The sequence below is a fragment of the Miniopterus natalensis genome, chromosome 1, assembly GCF_054644295.1.
Source record: "Miniopterus natalensis isolate mMinNat1 chromosome 1, mMinNat1.hap1, whole genome shotgun sequence".
Taxonomy (NCBI): domain Eukaryota; kingdom Metazoa; phylum Chordata; class Mammalia; order Chiroptera; family Miniopteridae; genus Miniopterus; species Miniopterus natalensis.
The window spans coordinates 4720867-4740118 of record NC_142081.1 but is presented as its reverse complement, the minus strand read 5'-3'; the positions used below and the strand labels follow the sequence as shown (position 1 = coordinate 4740118).

At 43.8% G+C, this 19252-nt stretch overlaps 1 protein-coding gene across 2 annotated transcripts in view; it reads right to left on the bottom strand.

The window, feature by feature from the left end:
* SETD3 (SET domain containing 3, actin N3(tau)-histidine methyltransferase) overlaps positions 1-19252 on the bottom strand; it is a 48340-nt gene that overhangs the window by 10242 nt on the left and 18846 nt on the right. For both annotated transcript variants that reach the window (XM_016220171.2, XM_016220172.2), the window contains 2 exons: positions 3057-3115; positions 2102-2216 (listed from right to left, as the gene is read on the bottom strand). In XM_016220171.2, coding sequence (XP_016075657.1) covers positions 2102-2216; positions 3057-3115 — 174 coding nt within the window. The remainder of the gene's footprint in view (positions 1-2101; positions 2217-3056; positions 3116-19252) is intronic.

Sequence of the window (19252 nt, the reverse complement as noted above, 5' to 3'; positions counted from 1 at the left end):
TGGGGACGTTGTTGGAGGCACACAGTGTTGCTGGGTTACAAATTTCTGTCTACTCCCTCAGTGACAGAACAGACAGACACCAATTGCCAAGATCCACATACAAGGAAGAAAGCCTACTGTCCTGTCTGAAAAACCAGCCTGAACTCCCAGCACCTTGCTTTTAAAGAAAGATTAACTGCTAATACGTATCAGACACAATTCTGCAGTGTTAAAATCGATTCTTAAATTCTACCAGATGAAATTTCCCTCGAGGTCCTACCATTACAATGGGAACAGCTCCACAAAGGTGTCAGGTTAACTGCAGGGAAATTATCATTGTAGGAAAGTACTAACATCGTGGGCAAGCTTCTGAAGGCGAGCAGTGTTGCTGCCAGGACTATGGGAAGTTAAGGAAGGTATGAAAAGTATTTAAAAAAATACGGCATGAGTAGCTGTCATCAATTCACGATTTTTGTTTCCAGATAAACTAACTTTTTTCTTTACTTCTGGAGAAAAAGTGAATAGTTTAATCCCATTTACATGACAGCAACACAAACCCGGTGTGTATGGGAGGTGTGAGGGTTCATAGGCACAGAGAGGTTGGGAGAGATGCTTGGGAAGCCCTCCCCAATGACCTAGGAGGGTGGGGCAGAGGCCCTGCAGCTGGGCGGGGCTGCTGGGCAGGAACACCACACTCACCACACAGGCTTGTGGACGGTTTAACTGGTATTGTGTGTTTACAATAAAGTATATACTTTAAAAATTTTAGATATAAAAAAATAAACGGTAATGACCAATCAAGTTTGGGAACCAATGATCTAATCCCCCTCCCCAAAAAAAGGAAAAAAGAAAAATACTATAATAAAATATTAAAAGCTATTTGAAAAATTTTAGAACTTCACTCTTATGATCAGGTTAAAACGGCTCTGAAGGGGGAAAAAAAAAAATAAAGGAATGTAAAATTTTATTCACAAATGAAAATAAATGATAAAATAGGCTACTATTCCTTAAAATGGCTAATTAGATTAAGCGTATCTAAATTAAGACAGTAATAAAAGTATTACTGCGCGCGCCTTCTCTACAATTCTGGCGCATGCCTGTGGCTGGAACCTCCCAGGTCAGCAGGAGGGTTCGAGATCTTCAGTGCTGGGCACACATGACACGTGTGTTGACCATTTCGTGGAACTGGGTGTGAAATACTCATTCACAGCGTTTATCAGGTCTACTTAAAACACTGCTAATAACAACAAAGAAAGATGACACTGAAAAAAGATGAACAAAAACCTAACCAAACCAGTATACGAGCACAATGCTTAAAAATTCAAAATATTCTGAAATTGATCATATTTCGATGTATTAACTAGTATCGGGAAATCTTTCTGAGACAACCGTCTCAGTACAGAGAGCCGTCAACCTCGCTGTTACTTGGAATCCAAAGAATGCCGAGGAGCGGAGAGCAGCTTCCTCCTTTTGTGCACCATAATTAACAATCATCAGAAAATCTCCCCTTTTCCTTCACGTCTCCTACCCAGTGTTTCCCAGCCTGTGATGCTAACGGAGTCCTGCAGTCCAGGCAACGCCCAGTGCACGTGCACCCTCCAACCCCAGCACCAGGAACCCAGGACAGGCTCCCAAACAAAAGCAGGGTAATAAGCGGGGCCAAGGACATGTCAGCGTGGGAGGGGAGGGGAGGGGAGGGGAGGGGCGGGAAGGAACCACAGAGCCGTAAGTAACTGGGGTACAGTCAGCAAAGGGGGAAACAAGGAGCATAAGAGAAAAACAAGAAAGAAAGGGTTTTTCAACAGATCGGTATTTTAAAGAGTAAGAAGAAAGAAACCTGGTTTAGTCTGTGGTTCAATAAGGTAAGAAAATGAATGTTTAAGCTGGAATTACAGCTTCGCAAACTGTGGTTTTCAAAAGTGATGTAAGACTCAAGTTCCCAGTTTTCAGGATTAAGTAACCGCGAGGAGAGAAAATGCCAGCCTCTGTCTGTGGGCGGTGGGAGCGCTGTTTGCTCCCTTTGGAGGCGGCAGTAGGGAGAAATGGTCTGTAGGTGGAATGTCCACTTTCAAGTTTAACCACAACCGCTTCCCAATTAAGACAAGGCAGAGGAGGTCATTACCAGGCCGCTGGTGTGATTGCACATGTCCCACAGAGGAATCAGCGCCAGGGTCACCCGGGAGCCGTCCTCCGTGGGAATCTGGTTTTGCCGTGTCATCACCGAAGAGACTGCCCACCTGTAACAACCAGAAAGGAGGGGCATTAGGTTAGAGCGCTTCCCAGCCCACTGCAGTCATAAAGTGACCAGAGCTGAGATTTGCCTGACTGCTCACTATCTTCAAATCCTTTCCTAAGTACCCAAGTGGCTGGTGGGCTTCCTCATCACCACTTAAAATTAAATCTAGGGTTGAGAGGAGGAAGGGGGAGGTGGGAGGAAAAGGAGCCAGGGGGAATCCAGGAGTGAGCGACCCAGGGAGAATGTTCTGGAGGAGTCAGAGGCCTGGAAGGAGGGGACCTGGACGGAGGGCCCCCCGAACAGAGCTCTCTCTGCCTCCCTGCTCTTCACTGCTACCAAAGCCCCTCCCCCCAGCCATCTCACCCTCTTTTACCGCATGCTGGCTCTGCACCTATTTTAAGCCTTAGTGAAAAGTAAACAATTAACTCCTTTCTGATCAGAAATCCTTTAAGAACTCCACAAAATGTGGAGGGCTATTCTTTATTATATTGTGCAGTGAATTAAATCTTTTGTTCAAAATGAAGTCCCACTTTACACTAAAAGTCTTTTTAAAAAGAAAAAAATCCTCATGACTACCCCACACTAACGTTAATCTCCAGTATCACTTGACTGCCTCAACTAATCCCCTACCATTACAGGTGAATGGCAATTTCTACATGGCCACTGAAATTCGGACACCTATCCCAGCTGTCCATTATAACTTCTGAAAGACTGTCCCTGTCCTGAGGTTTTAAATGGCCACACAGGTCCCTTACTGAAGCATTTCTCACTTCCAAGATCCCAAATGCATTTACGAACCACCCCCAACACACACACACACACCCCACCCCAGCACACCAACCTGTAGTCCTCATAAGTGAAAGAATCCTTCAAGGGCAGTTTGTTGGCATGAGGATGGGTCTGGGAATTAGAAGTTTTAGAAAGCAGAGGTGAGAAGAGAAAAAGGGAAAACAGAAATCAGTCAGCAGAATTTCATTATTTAGCTGCCTAACAGATCCTAACAAGAGCCAAATGAAGCAGGAGGCGTCCAGCCGCGCTGCTGAGGGATCATCATGCTATTATGCTCTCATACATCACTGTCAACTTAATTTGTTGTGCCCAGCAGCCGCCATAAATCTGCTTCTTCCTCTTTCGATACTAGAACCCATGGACACAGCACGGAAATAAAATTTAAGGTGGACTGACTTCACAAAAGGTAGGCCCGCCTCCCCGGCAACAACCCGGAGCCCGAGAGGCAGGGGTCCACCCGTGCGGACCTCCTTTGTGTCTTCTGCCAGGACGGGCTGCGCGGCCCTTATGCCTAGATTTCAAATCTCTCCTTACATCAATAAAAGAAACAATTAAAGCACTCTAATAAATGAAAAGTTCTTTCATTTATCTCTGACTTAAATCATTTGGATGGAAATCAACGTGTTATGTGCAAATGAATCATCTACATGGTAAATGTGGCTCTAGGATAGAAAACCAGGAAGATAGTTTTGTGAAATTATAAAATAAATTTTACAAACAGATTTTTTAAAAAGAGAGATCAGCATATTTAAATGTTCCTACTTATTTTTCTGGACAAAAGAACATTTGGTAAAAATATCTAAAACTTCACACTTATGAGAAAATTTTAAACATTTCATATTCTCTCTTCACGACACCCCCCCAACCTTGGACCTCTCAAGCACTTAAAAACTTTGTCTCAATTAAGGAATTAAAAGCTGTAACAGTACCATTTTAATCTTCAGTTTCAATTACAGTCTGATAGACAGATTGCAGTAAGTGATCAAATGAACAAATGGTGATTTCTGAGATACAAATGAAATTCTGCGGCTCTGTGTCTGCACCACTGTTAATGCATGAAGCTCCGTGTAGCACGCGGTTTTTACTCCTGACGCATTAGCATCACGAGTGCACAGTCATTTATCATCGCTCACTGTAATGTACTCGCTGGCACCGTGTGCAGGACAGTAGGGGATGAGGTAAAAGTGGCTCAAACCGTAAATCAATTAGAAAACAAAAGCTTGTGCTCAGTGCGCAATTTTAGGCAAATTATATATTACAAAAGGCTGCCAATTGGGTGTTAGCTCCCAGGTGCCCGCTGCTCCCCTCTAATCCTTAGCCCAGTTTTAACCCTTTGGAAGGAAAGTCAACATATAAAAATAAATTCATGTAGTTTTTAAGTGTTGGATAATAAGAATGAAATTAAAGGAGGTATTTTTAAGACAATACATAAAATAACACGCTGCCCTGGGCATCTTCTAGCTGCTACAAGAATGTCAGGAAAGCCTATCTTTGGGACTAAAAAAGATCAATGCCATGGTCAACCAGAGCTAAGGTGAGAGAATCCAGGAGACTGGAGCTTCTTACTGCCTCTCTTTTTGCAAACAAACAGAATGCTCAGCTATGTCTTAAGAGCCCAGCAGATGCTTTCCACTGAATTATAAAACTAACCACAAAAGTGCTCAGGTTTTTCCTCATACAAGTACAAATTCAGCAGCTGAGAACTGTCCCTCTACCCAAAACTAATTTGATGATTAAAAATACTTTAGAAAACCCTCAGAAATTCTGACACTATAATTTTCTTGTGCTTACAATGAAATAAAGCTTCGCATCCCTGGCACATCCCGCCTCTTCCAAATTCCAGGAGGTGGGACAGCATCGTTGCCTTTGTTACTTTAAAATATTTTAATTCATTTAAACTGTGGAATGCACTATGGTATTTTGAAAGTTGGTAAATTCCAAAGCTAAATCCCATAAGTATTCAAAATTTGATTCACTCCCCCCACCACCACCACCACCAAAAAAAAATCTGTCTTACTGAATAGGAGAAAAGATGAGAATTCTCAAAATTGGAATGCTCGGATGTGAAAACGACTTGAAAAAGAATCTTCTGACACTCAAAGATCTTAAATAGCTTCGGATGATACAGAAACAGTTCAAGTGACAGTGACCTCTTTGAGGACTAAAAAGGCAAAACAGTCACTCTCCAAAATATTTCCCTTCCTACTATTTGTATCCATTTCTTACTGGAAAATATAAGTTCATGCTCACAGTTCTGATGAAGTTGTAAAGAAAACTCGAGAAAAAATGCACAAATGCTTTCTTCAGGTTAATATTATTTTGGCAGTAGGGTTATGTAATGTCTGCAGAATCTGTTACAAATAGTTGTTCTTATCTGCTTAAAAAAATAGGGTGTGGGTCTAAAAAGCTATCCTGCCACAGATGCAGGCACCTAACAGTTACACTGAAGCAAAATGTGACAGGATGGAGAAAGACAAGAGAAAGGCAAATCACTTCCACTCCGCCAGCTCTAGGCTCTCACTACTGTGGCACGATCGCCACCTACTGGTGTCAGGGCAGACAGGTGACAGTTACACCAGGGCGAGGCCTTCACAGCAACTTCTCTTAAACCAAAACTGGGTTTATCTACCATGGCTACGCTCCAGCTTTCCTCCAGCAAATCTGTTTCCAAAACTATCTGCCCTGCCTCTTAAAATTATCATATAATAGTGTTACAAGGATCTTGAAGCATTCAAAGTATAGAAATGATTTGCATATAAAAAACATTTCGCTTTGAAATGTTTTCGCATATCCTGGAAAAATGAATGAGAAAGGAAACTGTCTATTCCAAACACTCCTTGTTGAAGCTCTGGACAGAGGATTTTTTGTTTCCTGGTGGAAGACCAAGTTAAGGTATATAAATGTCTAGTAAAAACTGTAATCTTAACCTGAAATTACCGAGAAGTTCCTAAAATGTTCATAGATGAAAGTCTTTAAGCTCATCTGTTAAAGAGAGGGTAACAGAATATTCCTCACTTTCTAGAGCAAAAGCCTGCAAGGGTTTTGTTTATCATGACATGCCTCCTCCACAGAAGACATTACCAACCTATACTTCAAAAATAAAAACGTAAATTAAAACAGAAACACACTCTTCGCGGCCAGTTAGCTGGACAGTGTGACACACAAGGGAGGGGTCCAGGGGAGGGGTCTGTCTGGCCCACAGAAGCTCCAGTGAGAGAGAGGTCATGGGGTTTGCCACAGGCCCCCCTCCACCCCTCACATACAGGGTGAGAAGCCTCAGATTCTCTGCAGATTTTTTAAGTGATTGGTATTTCACTTCCTTAGCATTATAAATATTTGCACTTGGAGAAATGAACAGCTGCCATCATCAGCCCCTACAGCCCTAAAGAGGGTCCCTGCTTTCTGCACCCAGCCAGGCGCCCGGTGAAGCCCTCCCCACGCCCTTCTCTAGGAGGGATCCAGACGAGGCACAGTAATATTGCACCTAGTACAAAATAATCACTATGTTTGGGGAAGATTAATATCTAAAATCATTTGTTTGGCTTCAATAAAAAGAAGTAATATTGCTAAATATGTAAGTATGACATTTTGAAGAATTTACCATATTGCAGGGCTGGTAGCTATGCTTAAGGAAATTAAAAACCACTACAGTCAGCACATTTGATCCTTATTAAAGTTCCATCCTGAACTATCACTCACATAAAACAAAAATAAACCAAGAAGAAATTTACATAAAACCTATGGATTACAAGAATTTGAAGATGAAAAAATGAACAATATTCTGGCTTTAAAAAATTGATTTAGCATGCAGCTTCTCTTTATAGTCCCCTGATAAAAATGAAATCTCCCTAACAAACACTTAATAAAACCTGTCAATATCTCTGGAAAGAAAAATGACACAAATGCATTAAGTATTAAATACCCTTGGAAAAAGTCACATATTCCATGAATTTTTGATGCACTATCTTGACATTAATGTAAAACCTTGATATTTATAATTGACAGATATTTAATAAAGTACAGAAGATGGCTGCTCTGCAGCATGCAAATTTTCCAGGTTGATCAGAAATGAGAGATACAGACATGTACTTAAACTAAATAAACAGTTAATATGTGTTACACGAATCAGCTGCAGTCTTATTTTAAGCTCAAACAACAAACCTTTGTGGAAAACCAAAATAAGCAGGATTCATTATGTGAATTCCTGATTCAGAAACATCTAGTAGGTGAAAGAGCTTGAGACACTAACAGTCTGTACAGGAACAAAATACATTTGAGTTAAAGTTGTTTTTTAACATCTAACAAAAAGCATTTTTAAATAATAAAGATAAGCCCAGCCATATATATGAAGAAGTACTGCCCAAAACAATTCTCAAAAGAAACACATTTAACCTGAAGAAAGATTCAGAATTCTCTAAGGGGGAAAAGGGTTAACACACATAAACGAGACACACACCCCTCACCACCAGATCCTTATTCTTCACACTTACATCTACCGAGACTGAGTCACAGAGACCCAGTTGAATACATTTAATAATCACCTGCAACGAGGCTTTTAAATATACTAAAGGTAAATGGCCCAGTTCATAAAAATGAATCCTAAACACTGCATTTTAAAGAATTTATACCATGCTATAATATATAATCAGTTGTTAATTTCAACACGATATACAGTAGTTCATTGACTCAGTAATGGCTCTGTGGTATCAAGAATAACAAAGTGTAACTGTACCTAGTTCGTTCTGATAAAAAGCTTAACAGAATGCGATTAAAAAGTTCTAACTAAAGCATGTCTAAGACTGTATCTGGCTTTACTTCTTTTTCTTTTTTTAAAAATATATCTTTATTCATTTCAGAGAGAGAAAGAGAAACATCAATGATGAGAGTCACTGATCAGCTGCCTCCTGCATGCCCCAGACTGGGGATTGAGCCCGCAACCCGGGCATGTGCCCTGACCAGGAATCAAACCCCGATCGCCTGGATCCTAGGTCGACACTCAACTGCTGAACCACACCCGGCCGGGCTGGCTTTACTTCTTAAGTATATATTAAAAGGAACAGTCAGGTTAGCCAGCTGTGGACAGGCACACCTAACTCTACTGATGGCTCCACTTATTTCTGCCAGGATGCAGTTACAGACCTCAGACTTGACCTTGTTGGGTGGTTGCAGTTATAAGTTTTAGAAATGTGACCCCATCTCACATAACCAAGACATCTTTGGTGCTTTCAATGCTACCTGAGAAACCCCCCCGCTGGACACCTGGTGGCACCCTCCCCAAGTCCAGTGTGGATTCGGTGTCTCAGCAAATGTTAGGTTCTTTGCTAACTGGGGAGAAGGGAGAGAGGCCCCAGGCAGCTCCACAGTCCCACCCTGCAGGCCTGGATCTCACCATCCACAGAGGAAAGGGGGCTCAGGGATGAGCGGGAAGGGATTCCCCTGAAAGAAGCTGTCTGAGGAGAAGTGAGAGATGGGAAATGAAAGGAAGAAAGCTGAGAGCTGACAGGAGAAGGAAGGTAGAGGGGGGGGAAGAGCAAAGCCAGAAATAACAGGGGGCTGTGCACTGAAACACCGAGCCCCCTACAAAGGCAGGCAACAGAAGCAGCTAGTGTTAGGCAGGCTGCATGTTTCTAAGTCAACCAACCCTTCTACTCGTATTTCACTTTCCATATGGATATAACACAGTTTCACATCATGACAAATTGGAAATACCTACTGAATCTAAAATTTAGTTTTGATGACCATAAATCAGAATCAAAGCATGGTTCATGAATTTGGCTCTTGGGGGGGGGGGGGAATCAATTTTAAGACTTTTATTTTTAAACACAGATTACATCCAGCTCTTTAGGGAATTTTCCATCATAAAGTTCTTTGAATTCACTCAATACAATCAAATAAACACATCAATACACATCAAATTTAAATTGTCCGCTTTTCCCTTATATATATATTTAATTTTTCTATAACAAGTGTGTATTACCTTATAATAAAAAAGTTTTTAATTAAAAAAAATGAGATTAGTGGAAAAATATCACCATGGTTCAATAAATTTATAAAACTACTTTAAGATGGAAGAACTGTTTTTCACGGGAAGACAGTGAAATCTATAATCTACATCCAGTCTAAATTAAAATTGAAATTTGCTGAAACACTGTGAAAGAGATGCAGTTTCAGAACCTGACTGGTTATTGTTTGTACACCTTAGAGATAGACCATCAGCTATAAGCCAAACTGAGTCATAACCAATCAATATTTTGACTGTCAATTATTCATTCAACAAATATTTACTGTCTCAGAAAATTGTTGAAGATAGCTTAGGACAAGAAATTCATTCAGCCAACAACTATTTTATTTACTATCTCTGAAGTGGAAGGCACTCTGCCAGGTGTGTGTGACAGGTGGACAGAGACAGGTGAACATCCTCTGGGGGTTCTGCATAGCCGCAGTCAGGTAAGTGACTTAAAAACAGATGATTCGAGAGGTTACAGTTCAGCTGCCCTCTTCAGGGCCACCTACCCCAACCCCCAGGTTACTCCACTTGGTAACCTCCCAGCCCTTGGCCCTTCCTTCCCAGGCTGACCTCAGTCAATGAGGCAGGCACCACATCTTTTTTGACCACCAGGGAATTCCTAATGCCTCCTTCAGAGAAATGCTCTTCCTCCATCCAGGTAAGGTAAGAAGTAAAACACTTCTCCTGCCCTGTTCCCTGGACAGTGGAGACCTGCCACCTGGTGGACTTAGACTTCCTCTCTCTGGATCCTCAATGACCACAGTGACCCAGGGTAATCTGGCTCCCACATACCCATCGAGAACTCTGCCACCGCGGGTACCCCTGGCAGAGGCACTTCCCATAGGCTCCCTGGGAAAGGCTTTCGGTGCCCTTCCGCTTTCTTTCATCTCTTAGGAACAGAGTATTGTCCCACCATCTAGGGGTCAGAGAATCTTCTCTTTTTCTCCCCAAATCTATCTTTCAACACACTTATTTGAGAAAGCGCTACTGTTTTAAGAATCCAACGAGGAGCAAAATGGACTAAGCCCACCAGTCCTCTGCACCAAACAGCTACTGTTTCCTCACCGTACTCCAGCTCACCTGCAGAGGGCACACCTGCGAAAAGGCTGGCCCACCACTTCCCACGTCATCGCAGATCGCCCAACCCAGTGCCTCTGTTTCCTCATCTGAAAAGGGGGCCAGACAAGCAACCTTCATCTCCTTTAGGCTCTTAAATCCTTTGTTTCTTTGCCTTTTGACACGCTCCTTGCCCAAAATATCTCCATCTGCTGAGAAACTTGCAAATCTAAGTCACATCAAACCTTTTCTCTGGTCAGCAGAACTACAGTGGACAGTCCCACCATGTGACCAATGTTTATTCACAGTGTACCCATTCTTGCAACCTCTTGGACTTATCAAAGAAACTAGAAATAAACAGAATGGTGAAGGCAGTTACTGTTTAAGGAGAACATATCTATATCAAAAAAAAAAGGCAAGATTTATTGACTATCGGCTTCATAGGATTTCTTTTTCACTTCAGCTACTTTAGATTTCAGTGACTCAGGATAAAGACTTTGGACTCCAGTTAAATTATTCAAGCTAGCGTGATCAGAGTCGCCGGTAATTGAGAGGAGAGAATGGTGACCACCATTATGAAGCCATTTTCCTTGATGGTGATTGACACCCAGAGCACAAATATAAACCCTTGTCCCACAAGAGGAATTGCCAGGGCTTGGTACATGGGAAGGCTCTCTGGATCTCCAAGAAAGAGAGAGAGAGAGAGAGAGAGAAAGAGAGAAAGAGAGAGAGAGAGAGAGAGAGAGAGAGAGAGAGAGAGAGGAGGGAGGGAGGGAGGGAGGGAGGGAGGAAGGAGGGTAGGCAGCCACAACTGCCATCCGCTAAGCTCTGCAAGGAACTCACTTTTGACAACTTTACATGAACTGTATAATTGAAACATCCTGACTCCTAGGAAGTGGGCACTGCTGTTAGTTCCATTCTACTGATGAGGAAACTAAGGACAGAGAAGTTAACAGCATGTCCGAGGTTACCCAGTTAAGAAATGATGGGGCTGAGATATGGACACAGGCAACACACTTCTGAAGTTTAAAGCAAAGATTACTAGTTTGTCCTACTTTTCTAAATAAAGCGTAAGTTCTGATCTGGTAAGTACTTTTTTTTCTTGGGGAAATTCTAGAAAAATGGTTGGTAAATACTGCTCTCACTTAAAATTCAGAGTAAATTTATTTGAAAGGACATTATAAAGCGTAGAAGTGGGCAATATTAGCAAAACTAAGACCAAATTTATTATTTCCCAAACCACCAGGAAGGATACCATATTCAGTTAAAGGTCCCTGCCACAGTCACAAGCTCGCAGACCTGGATGTAACTGGAGTTCACCTCGCTCAGTTCCCGTCATTCTGGACGTGAAGGACCCTGTCCAGGAAAACGCATCTGTACCAAGAGCAGGCAGGCAGGTATGTGCTCCCTTCCTTCTTTACATTTTACAGCAGAGTTGTCATATTTGGAATTCACTTTCTGGTCTTTACTTCGCTAGAATTATGTCACAGCGGTGTCCCAACCACCTCCAATACACTACTATCTGGAATTCCCATCATTTCATGGTAGTTCTGAAGAGCCTCTGCACACCCCGCAGCTTTATCAATCATAAAAGCAGCACTATCTCCATGTTCTGACATCTTTCTGGCCACTTTCCACTCTCCCAGTTTTCATGTTGTTCAGGAAATGAACTGTGGCCCCTTAATGCTGCACCTTGAAGCCTGGGAAGCCGAGTAAGTGTGTGAGTGGCTGGGGTGCACACGGAACCCGAGAACCCGTAAGTGTCCGACTCGGGGTTCAGATAAAGACGGACCAAGTGCTGATGTAGTGAGTCAACCCTACGATTCAGGGCTCCCACAGCTGTGTGAACCTCCAAGTGTCCAGTCTCAGGCACATCGTAGGAATATCCATACATCACAACGCGCTACTCTTGTCGCCAGCTGCCCCAAGTAAACCCCAATGATAACAAAAACTAGAGGAAAGGTCCCTGCTGAACCACTTCTGGCTGCGGGTCACAGGGAGGTGGGGGAGGACGTGTGTCTGAGGACACAGCTCCGAGTTCAGTACGTCTCCAGGCCCCTACAGGCATGTCTGTGGGCAGAATCTGGAGACAGCCAGCGGCGAGTGCGCTGGTCCCTTCTCCATCTCAGGACAGTTTGCGGTCCTTCCTTCTTTCCACTGCCCATGCTCATTCTGTGCTCAAAAGGTACCAATCAAAGAGAAATCCCCAACACTATTTCTCTGGTCACTGTGGGTGGAGCGGAATCACAAATGTTCCAACGGAGGGAAAAGAGAGGCATTGAGGCCGCTGAGCACCACCTATAAAACGGGTTGTAATATCAAGTCACCGATAAAGAGCTACTGCTTGGAAAAATCTAGATAGCCTTCTTGTATCTCCTGAAAAGGGAACTTTCAAACGTATTATCCTGAGGTTTGATAAATAATACAAATATTTTAGCCTTATTGGTAAAACCAACCTCATTAAAACTACAATGATAGAATGTTATTACAGTAAGTCGAGATGGCCACTTGACTAAGCGAATGTAATTATAAAATGTCTGTGCCTTTGGGTAGAGTAGCTGAGAGCTTTCTTTTTCATTAAACAAAATTATTTTATATTCATCTTCAGGTGATAAAAAATTTCCTCTCTCATTTAACTAGGAATCTAAAATAGGTATCAGATCTCTTTCAATCACTACTATATCCCCCAAAACGTAAAAGTAAAAAAAATAATAAATAAAAGCAGAAATAAATAAAAGCAAGCACAAAGATGTCATTGGTACTTATTGTCTATTTTCCCATTAGTATTAAAATTTCTTAGGAAAACATAAAAAACAAGTCATAAAGCCTTCTGTAAAGTGTCATTTGTTAGTCAACCTTGAAACTGAAGAGTATAAAACCAAGAGAAGGACCGGGAAGCCAGACTGTGCAGGGCTGGCTCCAGCTTCACCCAGCTTCTAGCTCGTGGGGACAGTGAGTGGCAGCCAAGCAGCACATGCCAGAAAATGCAAACCTCACTCCTTCCCTTCCATAACAATTATATTTCACCTTATATCTTCTTAATTAAATGCTTCGCCGATCAACAGTTATGAAATAGACTGCACTCTCGTTTTATCAGAGGAAACAGTCTCACATTCCAAGAATAACAGCATTTTGTTGGAGCAGTCAATACGTGGAAAGAAACTGTCAATGAAAGAATAGTTTAACCGGTGTGTATCTTTTCAGCACCACCTATAAAATGGATCCTTACCAAATTGTTCACTGGGAACAGAAAACAAGAAATCCAATACATTGACTTAAGTCACTTCTGATATAAGATGACTTTCGATTATAGTCACAGATGAGAAAAGACTTCAGAGCTGGGTTTTGAAAACTAGGTCTAACTCCTAACCCGAAGTCCTGAAACTGGAGAACTGAGAACGAGCTGGAAGGGTAAAGTTGGGCATTGGGGAGGACAAGGAGACTGGGCAGAAAGGCAGGTCTGGAATCCGTGAATGGTGGCCCCCAGACCCACCACAGGGCTTGCCACCAGCAGGGCAGTGGGGAGGGCCCCAGCTGAGTGTGAAATACTCGTGACAAAAGCTGTGGTTAAAGACAGAAGGTGGAGACAGGACATTGTCTCAAAGGCACAGGACATTCTGTAAACCAAGGAGATAAAACCAGGACAGAAGGAAAGTCTGAGTGTGAAGGGAAATGAAGAGACAGTGCACAGAGCAATGTCACAGGCCCCTGACATGGCCGGGACTCACCTCAGCTCCTGGGGAGGATTCTTTCCCAGAGAGACTAACAGGAGGTAAAGACACAAAGAAAGTCTGTGATGGAGATAACAAGGAGCAGAAGTTCTTGTCACGTGGTCCTAGTGTTCTCAAGGAAGAAACGGGGGACCTGGGAGTGGCCGGGAGCAGGAGAGACCGAAACAACTGCCAGGGGAATAATTGCCAGGGGAACGAGACGGGGCAGGAAGGCACCTCAACACACCGCTCTGGCCAGGCCAAGGCTGACTCATCGTGGAGTTAACCATCGCCTGACACTGCCAGGGAACAGAAGCTGAGGAAGGGGACTGTGAGGGGGATGTGGGTCTGTCAGCAAAGGACAACTATCAGCTCTTTCATAGGAGACACAAGACAAGTGGAGTTTAGATTTAGTCTCCAACTACTGAGGCTGGGAAGGTGGTGGAGGAGAGAACTTTCCTAAACACTTAATGAAGTCACTGCAAAAAGAAAACAATCTGTTTCCCCACCTGCACTTCCAGACACATACGATAGTGACATTTCCAATGTAGGCTTGTCTGGATCATTAACTCTGTCAATTAAGACTCTACGCTCGGCAAGATGACCATTGTTTTTTTCTATTCATCCTTTAATTTCTAAAAAAAAGTTGTAAAATCTAAATAAATAATCTTATTTATCCCTGAAAAATCCTGATGTGGAAAATAGTTTCCCCCAACTTTCACAATGAACATTTGGTATCACTTTTCAAATTAGAATAATTTACCCCCCACCTCCCACTGATTCACTTCACCAAACCCTAAGACAGTGTAAGGGCCCTCTCCCTCCAAACCTTCACAAGCCCCCCAGTGGCCTGTGAATTTCTACCACATGCAGTCTGCAAAATACCACCGAGTATTTGAATTTACACCATGTTCAATTACTCACAAGTGGCTCTGCGGTGTTCACTCACTCACTCAGCAGACACAGAGTGCCTACTCCTGAGTGACATGCTGTGCCAGGGAATGGGAAACAAGTCAGCAATATGGCACTGGCTCTGCCCTCGAGTAGCTTCCTATCTAGTGGAGGGTGGGTACCAGATACACAGGCACTGCTAGGATGAGAGGTGCCCGAGGGGTCAGGAGAGGGAGGAGGTCCAGGCAAAGGGAGCCTGGGGCTCTCCCACTGAACCTGTCACACACAGGACTGTTCCTGCTTCCTGTTTTCCCCATAGATCACAAACTTAGTTTGGAGGAAAAGTGAGAGACTGCCCATCTTGTAGCGATCACTAACCAAGGTGGAGATTTTTTAATTAGCCCTTTTAAAAAATACATACATACATAAAATAAGGAGGGGCATCTCCAAGGTGGAAGTACTTTTGAATTCATACAAGAGCGGTGGCTCCGAGATCAGGAAGGCAACTCCCAGCCATGACCTCAGGTTCAGGCCCAGTCCAGCCTCCTTGTGCCCACCTACATTAGCCCTGCTGTCCAAGGTGAGCAGAAGCCATCTGTGCCCCTCGCCGGGTCACACACAAAAATGCCCCTGCAAGCCACACTCACATCTACCGCCCAGGAGGTGGGCCCACTGCCAGAAGCGGTTGGTGACAGCCCCGCTCGGAGCTTGGTGGAGCGGCTAGTTCAGAGGCACAGCCGGGCAATCCCTGAGCATGGGCCGGCAGAAGTGACCTGGGCACGTTCCCAGCCACACCCCTATTACGATGCTAACTTCCACAGTGTGGTCATTTTGCAAATTAACCTTTTGGTTTGACAAAGAAGCCAAGTACTTCGAATTATTCAGTCACATAATGGGCACACATGCTGACAAGGAAAACGTATCTTTGACACTCACAGAAATTAGACTGGAAAATGCTCACTGACTTTAGTAGGAGTGAGGCGCCCGTTAGGAAATGGCCAAAATAATCACATCTTCCAGCCTCCTGACTATGCTTAAAATACACATCCATAGAGAAGAGAACATAATGCAGTAGATATAGTATTCACTGCGATACTCTGCAAACTACAATATAAAATAGTACTGCAAAAAATAGGAAAAGGAAGTATTAACAAACCTTAAGAAAGGTTTTGATCGATCTTGGAAAAATTACCCAAGTAGAGTAATTATTTCCTAGAAACTGACACAGGTGCACAGCCCATCCTGGACGTGCAGGGCACGTTTCCACATTGCCTTCCAGAGGCTCGTCCCCCAGTCACCAGACGCTGCCGAGTGTCTGCTCAGTGCAGGGCACGGTGGGCAGCAGTGAGTCAGGTGGCTGCCTACTCACGAGAAGCTAACAAGGTCACTGTCGAGAGTCCAATGGGCAAAGCACGACCTGTCCCACCAGAGTAAGTGACAGGAGTTGGAATTACAGAGAAGCGGTGACAGACACTGTTGGAGAGAGAGAGAGATGGCAGAGATTCATGGAGGAGGGGGCATGAGAGTGAGGTCTCTAACTACGGACAGGTTTTTCCAGAAGGGAAGGTAGAAAGTGTCCCCCACAGAAGGCACCAGAAATGGCAGTGCAGGAAGGCAGGGCTGGTTCAGGGACTCAGAGCAGTGAAGAGGGAGGCTGTGGGTGGAGAGGCTTGAAGCTAGGGGGTCAGGCTGGGAGGTGGGGGGCAGCCTGCAGAGGAGGGTGCCTTGCACAGGGCAGGGCTCTGGAGCAGCCTCTGCCCGCCTGGACCGCTTCTTCACTTGTAAAATGAAGACAGGTTTGCTGCCTTGAGAGGCCATCGATAAGTTAGTGTCCTTCCAGGGAAAAGGGTTTCAGCGCAGTAGACACTGGTGAGTGAGTGGAGCTGGGGAAGAGGTTCTTCTTCAGGGAAAGCACTCAGCCACAGGAAGAATCAAAACAGACGGAGGGAGTGGAGAACGAGGGCTGCTGAGGTTTGTGGGGGAACTGGCTGTACCCCGGCTCCAGGGCACCGTCACTCCAGGACCAAGGCACCCAGCAAAGTCAGCACCTTTCTGCCTCTCAGAAAAAAGGAGAGGAACATATTGGCAGGAAAAAAGATGCACGGGAGGGGGGTAGGTGAAAGAGCCAAGGCACGTGGGGTATTGCCCTACCAAGGGTCCAAGGAAAAGGGCTGGTCTGGACAAGGAGAGGAAAGTGAAGCGGAAGGGGATGGGTGGAGGTAAGGGGAACCGGAAGGATGGAAGGGAAGCCAAGGAAACTCAAGTGGACAAAACACCTCGACTCTCTTCAAATCAGGGGCAGGAGACTGTGCTTAGAATGAGGAGCACTGGGTTTGTTTTACAAGTGTCATTAATGAGGTGAGATAATTTCTTGTCCCTCTGGCCTTCCTTGGTGTTCACTCAGTTACCTGAGAACTAATATTCTATTTTCAGTCCCAAACCGAAATGTCCCAGCTTTTAGACACCGGAGCTCTGTGAAACATGCTGCGTTCTCTGAACGAAGATGCTGGCTAGTTAACCGTGGGAGCAGTTGCTTCTACACTGGTCGTCATAAGCAGCATCAAACCCAACATAGAAACCCACTGAGTCACTTCAATTTCCAGTTACTTATGAAAAGCAGGCAATCTGAAGGCCTCCACATAGCCTCCCTTACATGCTTCTGGATTTATTCTGGTCCCTTCAATTCCATACACCTTTTTCTGCTCTTGGAAACAGATGAAAATTGTGAAGCATAAAGGAAATTGTAAGCTGTTCCAGGCAGGTTCTGGTACCATACATGTTGCCCTCCCAATGTCCTACAGTCCAGACCTACAGCCCCCAAGAGTGGAGCCCAGGAAATGCTGTTTTTAATACGGTTCCCAGGTGACTTATGCCCCATCGAGTTTAGTCCAGGAGCTGGGTGTATTGCTAGCTGCCATGAAGCAGGAGGATAGTGAAGAACTTAGCTGTCTGATTAAACTCCTTCCTGTTCCTCACGTGCACAGACACACACACACACAAAACGATAGTAAAATGCAGTCTGGGAGAAGCTAAATTTCACACTAGAGTTTCTGGCCCCACTTTTGTCCAGAGCTGCCCACTGAGGTTCCAAAGTCACCGAAACACTGCCAAATAGAATAAATAAAACTTTCACTTTCCTCCTTAAACTATGTTTTCTAGTGTTTTGTATTGAATGGATTGTAACTTAAAAAATCATCTCTCTTTAAAAAAAGTCAAAAGGGTCTCTGACAGCAGGGACAGGACTCCAGCCACGTTCCTTTTTTCTCAGGATCTCTCTCTCATCCAGTTTTGGTTGGGACCTTAACTGCAAATAATGACAATTTACTCAGCAGACACGTATTACATACCAAAAACATCAGACTAGGCTGGAAACACAAGTGGAGGAAGTCTGCTCTCAGCCCTGCAGAAGCTCAAAATGGTCCCATTAAAGAAATGAGTGAAATAAGCTTGTGACTCGTTAATGAATAGTTACACTCCCGAATCTGCCAAGAGGGAAGATGCAGTAGGTGCTGAGCATCTTTCTTTCCCACAGATGATCCTCCCTGACCCATCAGCCTGACTTAACATCACAGTGCTGATGACCCAACTTCCTGCGTCAGGAACTAATCACACCTGTTTCAGCGCACTGGTCAGTTTGTGCAGAAGAGGATCTGCTTCAATGAGGCAGTACCTGAATTTCACCATTACCCAAATCAACTCTAATGGTAACAATAAAAATAATAAACATTTACTGGTGCCTACTATGTGCCAGGCACATAAAATGTCCTAGGTAGATATTAACAAATTCCAACCTCACAGTAACCCTTTAAGATGGGTGCCACAACCACCCACATTTTCCAGATAAAAACAATAGCCTGGAAGAAACTGACACAGGTCACCCAGCTAGAAGTGGAGGAGTTCCCGAAACCACTGGCCTAACCACTCCAAGTGCTGTCTCTGTATAAACATAACACCGATCATAGTAAAATGTTTTAATTGGGTGTGCCCACAAAGCAGGTACCTTACAGTTAAGCAAAGACTCATGCTTCACAAAGTGCCCTGACACTTCTCATTTCACCTGCCCAGCACCAACACACGGCAGTGACTGGCACCTCCACTACCAGAGAAGGAAACTCGGGCTAAGTGACTTGCCATCTTTTTAGGTTATTTAGAGGCAGAGCTGTAACTCAAACCCAGGTGTCCTGATTCCAAATTGAGCACTCTTTCTAGTGCATAACACAAATGCAGAAAAAGGGGGGCTAGTCGTATCCTAAAATAGCATCATGTTTTTTAAGGATTTTAAAGCAAGAACTAAGCATCTAGCCCTCGATAAATTGATCCTCTTGCCAGGGTCAGTTTCAATAGCAGAGCTAGTACCATTCTAAGACCTGTACCAGATGAGGTGATTTTTCCCCATCTGACAACTCATCAGCCACAAATTCTTCTATAAAATTAGATTTTAATGTAAGAATACTATTAATCTACTTGATATGACCGGTAAACACAGGGAAAAGTCCTCAGAACTTTCTATCCTTGCCATCTTTATGGTTCAAGGACACCACTTCTGAAAGTATTCCCTCCTCCTCCAAACCATCCTAAAACACG